At 45.5% G+C, this 11047-nt stretch overlaps 1 protein-coding gene across 1 annotated transcript; it reads left to right on the forward strand.

Moving 5' to 3' along the window:
• The first annotated feature begins 1471 nt into the window (after positions 1–1471).
• Positions 1472–6138, forward strand: LOC134290495 (uncharacterized). Its single transcript, XM_062857648.1, has 2 exons — positions 1472–3181; positions 3292–6138. Exons 1-2 carry the CDS (start codon positions 1472–1474, stop codon positions 6136–6138), a joined length of 4557 nt encoding a protein of 1518 aa, XP_062713632.1.
• Positions 6139–11047: the final 4909 nt, after the last annotated feature.

Below are 11047 nucleotides of genomic sequence, written 5' to 3' on the forward strand. Positions count from 1 at the left end.
AGATAATCCGCCATCCCTCACAAAGTATCTGGCGTTCGTGTGCTTCGGATCGTTGTGAGTAAATTTAAAAGTGTCCATAGTCCAAAGTTAAGTGAGTGGTAAACCTATTCAGGGGAAACTTCTAGTGTTCAATCAGGTATGCTTACATTTACGATGAACCTTAAAACTAACTTAAACCTACGTTAAAGCTAGTGACTAGAAGTGTATAGTACGGTTTGTTAAAATACCTCCCCCTTGCCCTCACAGGACCTTTTGTGTTACCTTACGGTACACTACCGCCATTTTGAACGCCAACTTGAGTTGGCCAAGCACACGACTCGGCCTAGTGGTCCCTTGTTGATCACTACGCCTAATACGCAAAGGAATCTTCTGAGCTCTGGTCTTGCGAGCTATAGATCCGCAATAGAGCTGTTCCTCGGGCCCTAAGGTGCCCTAACCGTTAAGGAGGACCCCTCTCGGCAGAGTCTCTCCGGCCTTGTCCTGGGCTCTGTCGATGTCCGTCAAAGAGGGAAGACGCCAGCGAGACGCGTAGATCGCACTCCGACAAGCCGATCTACCACCGATCCACCAAGCCATTTTTCAACCACCATTCCACCACCCCAAGCCGTCAATCCGCCGGCAGACAGACCGTCCAGCCCGCAGCAGCACCGGCGAGCGCTCGTCCATCGGCATCGAGTCTACGCAGAGCTCCACCAACAGCAGCAGTACCGGTACGTCCCCAAAACCCATAATAAAACTACCCACTCTACCGTATAAACCACAATAGTTCTTTAATAAATTACACCCACACCATTCATGCCAATAGATTTTCAATAAAAACCAATAGTTTCCCTTTCAAATTTTGCATAGTTTTCCCATAACCCAAGAAAGGTGACAGTACTCTGCACGCTGGTCGCGAAGCCCCTCCGATTGCCCAGTAGTAAGCCGACCTTGAGACACAGCTCTAAGGGTCACTTGCTGCTGTAGTATTACCGCGAGTTTTGTCCGGGTAAGACTTGGCGCCCAACTACAACACACGAAAGGTAATCGGAGGATCGTGTAGAATTTAAAAATCTGAAGATTTTTTAACAGGCGGCAGGAGAGTACGCAAACTGTCGGTTAGCGTAGGATCCGTGCACTTTGCAACACCGCTCGAAACATATTAGGAACTTTTTTTAAATTGAAAGACAGTGGCCAGTTTGGTGAGTCGGAAAAGAGCGCTAAAGCTTTTGCGCCAAAGAAAAATTAGTTAAAATTTCTAAAAATTGAACTTCGACAAATAACACGATTAGAATAAGTAACTGAATTGATAAAGGTCCTGAATTGAACATCAAAATACACAAAACACAAAATCTACTACATTTATTTTCGTTTGATTTTCTAGTTGTTAGTGAATTTTTCTGTAAATATTTTATTGCGTTTTTATTTTTGAACTTTGAACTTTTTCCTAGTGTTAGTGTAACTGAATTTGAATTTTATTTGCTTTTTTAAAATGGATTTCCAATCGTTGCTTTTACAATATCGTTCGATGAACACTGACCATCTGCTCGATGACGAGATGGAGTATGAACTGGTCATTCGCGGAGTTGAATACTCAAGCGGGGAATCGCGTGACCTGAAGAAACGGAAATTGCGGCACAAGCTGAAAGAGCAACGCGAAATTAGTGATTTTTCAATGGAAGTTATAGATTCTGAGGAAGGATGCAAGAAAGAGCTGATGCAGGTAAAGGAGAAGTTGACCAAGATCCGCGATAAGCTTGAGAACAGTAGGACGAAGAAAACCGATATGTCGGCAGTGCAAACCAGGTTGATTCACCTGTACTACCGATTGGATAGGCTGAAGGATATGGTAGATGTGAAAGGATTAGAAGACGAGGTTTTGAGGCTGTTGAGTTCCTCACGGAACGAAAGTCGTGATGCAGGTCAAACTGTAGACGACAGAATCAGTAGGAATCTGATGGGTCTTAGTATCCAAGAAAATGACGACTCCGGTGATGTAGATTGGCAGGAGGAAGACTATTCAAGTGGAAGTACTCGCGAAGATAAACGGAAAAAGAAAGTAGGCAGAAAGAAGAGGATTGGCAAAAAGGCGAAAGCGAAAGCGATTAGCCCAAAGAAAAAGATTAGTAAAGCGAAAAGTGTAGGGAAGTCTGAAGAAATGCTTAAGAAGTTGATAGATCATGTGGACAGCTACATTGAGGAACGATTAAGCAGAATGAGCGAGGAAAGGGATAGGAAATCGTCCGGGTCGGTAGAATCTAACGAAAATGTACATCACGTAGTCCAGTTAGGCCAGAAAATGGGAAGTAGGGAAGAGAAAAAGCAGCTTCAAAAGGAAAGGTTTGTCGACAGCGAGATTGAAGAGGAAAGTGGTTCAGAAGCGGAGTCAGGAAGCTCACGAGGACTCAGGCGTAGACCTCGGTCAGTAGCAGACTGGAAAATGCGATACGATGGGAAGGACGATGGGAAGAAGCTGAACAAGTTCATCGAAGAGGTGGAATTCATGGCGGAAGCGGAGGGCTTAAGTAAGCGGATGCTGTTCAGCGAGGCCATTCACCTGTTTGCGGGGGATGCCAGGACGTGGTACATGGACGGCAAAAGGAACAGGGATTTCTGCAACTGGGGCGAGCTGGTTGCGGAATTGAAGTTGGAGTTTCAGCCTCCGGATATGGACTTCCATTACGAGCAACAGGCTGCACAGCGGAGACAAAGGCGTGCTGAGAAGTTCCAGGACTACTACAATGCGGTAGTCGAAATCTTCCGCTACATGGCCGTTCCACCGTCGGAGGAAAGGCAGTTCGACATCGTCTTCCGCAACCTTCGGTCCGACTACAAAAACGTGTTGGTTGTGAAAGGAGTCCGGACCTTGAAAGCCCTTCGACAGTGGGGAAGGAAGCTGGACTCGGTCAACATGTGGATGTACAGGGGCAGAGACCAGGAATCTACGCAGAAACCGGCTCAGGTGCATGAAGTTTCAGCGAAACCGTTCCAGAGTAGAAATCTGTCCGGTGGCAAAACCTGGAAGGCATCAGATCAACCTCAAGGCAGCAGAGAGCAGAATCGACCTAACTGGAAAAGAACTCCGGATAAACCAGGATCATTTCCACCGAGGAAGCAGAGTGCTCCAACCGATGGTGAGTGTAAGGAGAGTCAACCGGAATCAAGCAGGCAGGCGTTGGAAAAACGAGTCGTGGAGTACAAAGTTCCGGATAGGACAACGTGTTTCAACTGCAGAGGAAAGTTCCACTACCATTCAGAGTGTTTAGCTCCGAAGGAAGTCTTTTGTACCGTTTGTGGTTTCCACAATTATAGGAAGGACAATTGCCCATATTGTGCAAAAAACCCGAAAGGATCGGCGTAGGAGGTCGTCGAGTCCAGTCAAAAAAGCCTCCGACAGTATTCGTTCCATATTGCTCGGATGTTAGCGAGTTACTCGTTGCGGTAGAAGGAGATAATCGGCCATTTGCAGGAGTAGATGTGTTGGGAGTGCGATTAGTGGGATTGTTGGACAGCGGAGCGCAGGTATCCATCCTAGGAACCGGTAGTGAGAGTTTGATTCGAAAGCTGAAGTTAAAGGTTTTCAGCACCGATACGAAGGTTACAACAGCGGGAGGAAATCAGTTGGCAGTTAAAGGCTACGTGAACCTGCCAGTAACTTTTGAAGGTCAAACGCGGATTCTCACTACCTTGGTGGCTCCTTCGATGAAGCGGAGGCTCATATTAGGTATGAACTTCTGGAGGTTGTTCAAGATTCAACCCACAGTCCAGAACTCCTTGGAGGATCGCGAAGTTGCCGAGGCCGAGCGAGTAGAGTTGGAAGAAGCTAGTATGCTGACAAAGGAGCAGAAGGATCGTCTGGCAGAGGTGAAGAACAAGTTTAAGGCGTTTGTCGACGGAGGACCCTTGGAAACTACATCGTTAATCAGCCACAAAATCGAATTCGAGGAGAGTTTTCAGAACGCGCCTCCTGTACGTCTGAACCCATACCCTTGGTCCCCGGAAGTACAACGGAATGTGAACGAGGAGCTGGACAAGTGGATAGCATCAGGAGTGGTAGAGCGGTCGAGCAGCGATTGGGCGTTACTGATCGTTCCAGTAATGAAGAAGACGGAAGAAGATGGACAGCAGAAAATCAAGGTTCGGATGTGTTTGGATGCGAGGAAGTTGAACGAGAGGACTAGGCGAGATGCGTATCCATTGCCTCATCAGGATAGAATCTTGGGCAGGTTGGGCTCGTCGAAGTACCTTACAACCATCGATTTGTCCAAAGCTTTTTGGCAAATCCCTTTGGATAAGGATTCCAGAAAATTCACGGCGTTCAGGGTTTTCGGGCGAGGACTGTTCCAGTTTACCCGGCTACCGTTCGGACTGGTCAACAGCCCAGCAACGTTATCGAGGCTGATGGACCAGGTCCTGGGTTACGGGGAACTGGAACCCAACGTTTTCGTATACCTGGACGATATTGTTGTTGCCAGTAACTCGTTTGACGAACATGTACGGACTTTGGAGGAGGTAGCGAGGCGACTGAACGCGGCAAATTTGTCGATTAACTTGGAGAAATCCAAATTTTGCGTTTCAGAGTTGCCCTACCTCGGGTTCATTCTTTCGGAAAACGGAGTCCGTCCGAACCCCGATAAGGTTGAAGCGATCGTCAACTTCGAGAGACCATCCTCAATTCGCTCACTCAGAAGGTTTTTGGGGATGGTTAATTACTATCGTCGCTTCATTGACTGTTTTAGCGAAGTGACCACTCCCCTGACGGATCTCCTGAAGGGAAAACCGAAGGTCGTTAGTTGGAATCCTGAAGCGGAAAAGGCGTTCAACATTTTAAAGGAAAAGCTGATAACTGCACCGGTTTTGGCAAACCCGCGATTCGACTTGCCGTTCAAGATTCAAACCGACGCCAGTGACCTGGCAATTGCCGGTATTTTGACGCAGGAAGTCGAAGGGGCAGAACACGTCGTTGCATATTACTCGCGGAAGCTTACCACGCCGCAACGGGCTTGGAAAGCTGCAGAAAAGGAAGGTCTGGCGGCGTTGGAATCGATTGAACGGTTTCGACCTTATGTAGAGGGAACCCGATTCACGCTTATCACAGACTCTTCGGCGCTGTCGTTCATTATGAACACGAAATGGAAGCCCTCGTCAAAACTGAGCCGCTGGAGTATTCTGTTGCAACAGTACGACATGGTGGTCCAGCATAGAAAGGGATCAGAAAACATCGTTGCCGATGCGCTTTCCAGATCATTAGAGGTGCTGGAAATTAGCAGGGATACCGGCTGGTATTCAAAGCAGTTCCGCAAGGTCGAGCAGGATCCAGAGAGCTTCGCAGACTTCAAAATTGAGGACCGGAAGCTGTTTAAATTTGTGTCGGTGGCCTCGGACGTATTGGACTACCGATTCGAATGGAAGCTATGCGTGCCGGAGAATCTGAGAGAGTCTGTGCTACGGCAGGAACATGATGACGTCCTTCACCCAGGATACGAGAAGACCTTGCAGCGAATCAAGATCAGGTACTACTGGCCAAAAATGGCAGTAGATACCAAGCGTCACGTGCAGGCTTGTACCACGTGCAAGCAATGTCAGGCGAATCCTGTGGAGCGGACCAACAGGACAATTAACGCGTGTTTGCGAACCTATTTGCAGACAGACCAGCGGGTCTGGGACACCAGGGTCGCCGACATCGAAGAGCTGATTAACACCACCGTTCATGCTTCGACCGGGTTCACTCCATACCGGATTCTCTACGGACATGAGAAGGTCTTGAAAGGAGAAGAGCACAGGCGGGAAAGAGATGAAGGAGAGCTGTCGATGGAGGCAAGAGAAGAATACAGGAAAGAAGTAGGTGGAAAACTATTTGAAAAGGTGAAAGAAAACTTGGAAAAGAGTGATGGAAAGAGTAGAAAGGTATATAATTTGCGGCATAAGAAGTTTGCTCCAGCTTACCGGATTGGCCAGAAGGTGTTCAAACGTAACTTCCGGCAGTCCTCAGCTGTAGAGCATTACAATGCCAAATATGGGCCTCTGTACACGCCGTGCACCGTAATCGCGAAACGGGGAAGCAGCTCGTACGAGGTAGCAGACGAAACCGGCCGTAGTCTCGTAGTATTTTCCGCCAGTGATCTGCGTCCGGATAATGAGCAGGATATGAATTCCTAAAATAAAATTGAGGAGTTATTTAAGAAAGGCGAGAAGTGAAGAAGGATACTAGGTTATTGTTAGCTGTGTCCATCGTTGTGTATAGGTCGTCGTCGTCATCCTAGGTAATCGTCGAACTGCACCGTCATCCGTCGTCATCATTTCACTTTGTGTTCGCTAGTCCAGGTCATCTTAGAACCAAAGGGAAGTTTCATTGATCGTCGTGTTGTGAATTATAGTTGAATGTTGTCGTCCGAATTGCCGTCATTCATCATTTCGTAATGGTCGTCCACATCGTCAACGTTTTTCATGAAAACTCGTCATCGTCGTTTGTGTTTATAGCACGTCATCGTCGATATGATCATCCTATCACTATCACGTCTCTGTTTTGATTGTCGCCTAATTCGTCGTTGTGGTAAATATCGTGATCGTCGTCGTTGGTCATAAATTTATAGCAGATGCAATCATAGCTGTGGTCGTTTTCAGCAAACACGGTCGATGTGTGTTGGCTGTTTAGATGTAGTCTGTTTATAGATGGTTGCCTGTGAAAGAGAAAGAGAAGTTCATAATACCAATGTAAATCAATCCGGATTGAAGAATTAAGAGTCTATTGTTGTGCGCAGACAATAAGACTGAGTACTAAATTTTGAAAAATAGAAGGAGAGGAATAGAATAGGGTCGAAGATTAGAAACATTTGTCTACTGTAATATGTACCGCACCATACCTGATCAGCATCTTAATTGATTCCAAATGAACGGATATCCTTCCTAGAGTTGTTCCCTATCCACCAGGTGGCCAACTGGTGGAACAAACCTAGAAAAGAGAAGTTCAATCAGCCTAACAAAGAGTAGATATGAAACGAGTTCACTTATCTTGCAATAATACGCTGATCAACGTAGATCAGCAATCCATCCGTAGCTCCATACTGTAGAGATCGGTACGCGCGCGGTAACACATCGAGGTAGACTAAATCGTATTCGTCATTCGTAGACCCTCATACCCGAACGTGATGAGGAAGTATAACGGATTGAGTGTAGTAGAAACTCACCAAAGATGTTCATCTCGGTGCTCATAGGCGCACATAGGCACAGTTAGGGACCACAACGTGCTTAATTATAGCAAATTTTATTTGAAATTTCGCTTTTAGTTACACAAGGTTTTAACGTGTTATGTCGTCGTCGTAAACTTATAGATATTTTAACTACTACGTAACGTTTTTAATTTTAATTTGTTGTGAATATATTTGGTAATTGTCTTGATGTTTTAAATTGATTTTAATTTGTTTTGTGAAGGAAAATAAATGTTTTAACATGTTGCAACATTTATTTTTCCGAGGTGGGGGGATAGTGTAACCGTGTGTTACATAATTAGAAGATTTTTAATATGTGCTATTTTGTTTGGATACTGTCACGTCTCTTAGGTTAGTAGGTGTTGGGTTAGTAGGGTTAATTAAAATACAATTGTATGTTTGTTAGTAGGGTTAGTGATTTTCAAATTCAAAAAAATGTAAAACGTTACAACGGCACATAGTGGGTAAAAGGAGCAGACATGTTGCGCAAGGCATAGTGGGTACAACATGATGAGGCGGGCGTAGAATCAGCACAAAAGGGGTGGTGTAACAATAACCGTCTCAATATGAAAAGGGATTGTAAGGATTGAGGCGCAAAGATAATCCGCCATCCCTCACAAAGTATCTGGCGTTCGTGTGCTTCGGATCGTTGTGAGTAAATTTAAAAGTGTCCATAGTCCAAAGTTAAGTGAGTGGTAAACCTATTCAGGGGAAACTTCTAGTGTTCAATCAGGTATGCTTACATTTACGATGAACCTTAAAACTAACTTAAACCTACGTTAAAGCTAGTGACTAGAAGTGTATAGTACGGTTTGTTAAAATACCTCCCCCTTGCCCTCACAGGACCTTTTGTGTTACCTTACGGTACACTACCGCCATTTTGAACGCCAACTTGAGTTGGCCAAGCACACGACTCGGCCTAGTGGTCCCTTGTTGATCACTACGCCTAATACGCAAAGGAATCTTCTGAGCTCTGGTCTTGCGAGCTATAGATCCGCAATAGAGCTGTTCCTCGGGCCCTAAGGTGCCCTAACCGTTAAGGAGGACCCCTCTCGGCAGAGTCTCTCCGGCCTTGTCCTGGGCTCTGTCGATGTCCGTCAAAGAGGGAAGACGCCAGCGAGACGCGTAGATCGCACTCCGACAAGCCGATCTACCACCGATCCACCAAGCCATTTTTCAACCACCATTCCACCACCCCAAGCCGTCAATCCGCCGGCAGACAGACCGTCCAGCCCGCAGCAGCACCGGCGAGCGCTCGTCCATCGGCATCGAGTCTACGCAGAGCTCCACCAACAGCAGCAGTACCGGTACGTCCCCAAAACCCATAATAAAACTACCCACTCTACCGTATAAACCACAATAGTTCTTTAATAAATTACACCCACACCATTCATGCCAATAGATTTTCAATAAAAACCAATAGTTTCCCTTTCAAATTTTGCATAGTTTTCCCATAACCCAAGAAAGGTGACAGTACTCTGCACGCTGGTCGCGAAGCCCCTCCGATTGCCCAGTAGTAAGCCGACCTTGAGACACAGCTCTAAGGGTCACTTGCTGCTGTAGTATTACCGCGAGTTTTGTCCGGGTAAGACGCCCACTGGTCTTTTACAGCTAGTTGTAGGTGCATGTGTGCGTGTAAGTATTGGAGTGTGTGTGTTAGAGTTGGTGTATTGTAGACGCCATCTCGTTCTAATCCACTCTGATTGCTAACACCCTATTGAACCATTACCCTTAAATTTGGCAATCTTTGAAATAGAATGAATTAAACGCCTGTAAAAAACAGTCAGTTAAATCAAACAAGGAATATTAGTATTAAAGCGAAGATACAACGAAGCAACGCCCCGAACCTCGAGAGCACAAAACCCAAGAACCAAATGGCAGGCAGCGCCGATAAGTCGATCGACTGGCCACCATCAGTGAATAACCAATCGAGCAAACCCCCCAGCACAAACTGCCACCAGCTCTCCCGACCTGCGCCCAACAAATCCGAGGCACCGCCCAGCCTTAGCTTCACCTTAAAACCAAAATCTAGATTGCAGAGCAAAATACTTCCCAAGTAACCACGCAACTCGGGCCGCAAATCACGCACAACACGACACAAATAAGACAAACACTACCCCGCCCGTACAACCGAAACCGACCTAGAGTAGAGAAGGGTCTCTTTCCACTCCAACTCGGACTCAACTGCACCCACAGGCAGGGCACCTCACCCACACCGCACTCATTCATGCATCACTGTCCGAGCCGCACGGTCACCTGGGTTGAGTATATCTGCATGACCTCGCCCAACCCGTAACACAGAGTTAAAATCCCTCTCTTGCATTACAAAGTACTCCCTCTTCCCAAAAGTCTGTGCGTGGTGAAAATGAGATCTTAAGGCTGAAGAAATCGTCACCAATACAACCGCCAACACTGAGCACTCAATGATGTCGGCCTTATCAACGACGACCCCCTTAGTCCCAAACCCAATTATCCCACACTACCCAAGTAACCACCCTGCTGAAGCCGTATGCACCGCACGCACAAAGCACACACACACCGACACGCACCACCCCACACAAACCACCAAGGCCGAACAAAAGCGGAAAGCGGTGCTACCACTGCTGAATCACGACTTTTTCAGTATAATTCTGCAATCGTAGATCCATTCCCCGACCCTACTCAGCCCTAACGGTCCTTAGCAATGCCAGTCAATGTATGCGCGTCACACATGCAACCCCTACACCCTAACAGTATGGTTACTTTGGTATCCCTGGGTTTTTGACATGATGGTCAGGGATCACAGTCATCAAAACGTTCCACACTTTATCAGGGCTTAGACCAAGCCCACCCGTAGGCTTAATACTACACACGCAACAGCACGTCGTTAACGATTTTTAATTTCGTTATCAACCCATTTTCGCACCGGTCGTTCGTTTCCATGTGAGTAAAATAATGATCGGTCGCCTTTGCGCACCGGTGGTCTCTATTCTCTCCGTACCATCGGTTTTTTGCACTTCTGTAAATCATCGCAATATTTTGTGTATTCCTATGGGGTTATTGCAAATCTTATTCAGTATAATAATTTGTGCTCATATTATGAAAGATGGGGTTTTGGATAAGACTGAAAACAGTTAGTAAAAATTGAATTCAAATAAATTATTCCCTTGGAAATTTGTACCAGTTTTGGTGCGTTTAAAGATATCATTTTCTCAATAATTTATGATTGTATTTAATCCCGGAATTCAAGCAATCTTTTTTTTAAATTATATGTTTGTTGCTTACTGTATGACTTGTAGGTTGAATTTTTATCTAAAATAATATCCATCTCTTCAATATTCATGTTGCCTTTCTCGCAAGAAATTTATCTGAATTTGAGATTATGAGCATCTTTTTTAATAATTAGGTTTATTGAATAATTACATCCCTTGCATTTCCAAAACATTTATAACGTAGTTGTCTCCTTTACAACTTCGCGTAGGTCAAGATTCTTGAATCCTGGTCATAGTAGAAGCTGTCTTCTAACAGTCTGCGATAAGTTTGCGCAACCTTTTTTCATTAACGTGTATTTTAACATCAGCTAAATCTATACTCAGTCACAACCTTTTAGCTACAAAGCATCACTCGCAAATCTTAATATATATTGCGATCTTTTGGCTTGAAGTAGACTGCGTATTTGTCAAAGTACATAATGGGCCCACTCTCCTTTTTGGCACTTCATACAACAATTGTTGTATTTTAACATCCAACGCCTTGCTTTTTCTATAACGAGGAACTTACAATATGGCAGTCCTGCACACCGCCTATTTTAATTGGTGAAACTTGGCAGCTCGACTACATTTTTTTAAGATTTTTTTCGGTATGATTTAGCTTTTACAAAA

Source organism: Aedes albopictus, chromosome 3 (assembly GCF_035046485.1).
Source record: "Aedes albopictus strain Foshan chromosome 3, AalbF5, whole genome shotgun sequence".
Taxonomy (NCBI): Eukaryota; Metazoa; Arthropoda; class Insecta; order Diptera; family Culicidae; genus Aedes; species Aedes albopictus.

Coding starts and splice junctions, on each gene's coding strand:
- LOC134290495 (XM_062857648.1), top strand. CDS start 1,472: ATGGATTTCCAATCGTTGCTTTTACAATATCGTTCGATGAACACTGAC. Junction 3,182..3,291: donor AACGAGTCGTGGAGTACAAA/GTTCCGGATAGG, acceptor CCACAATTATAG/GAAGGACAATTGCCCATATT.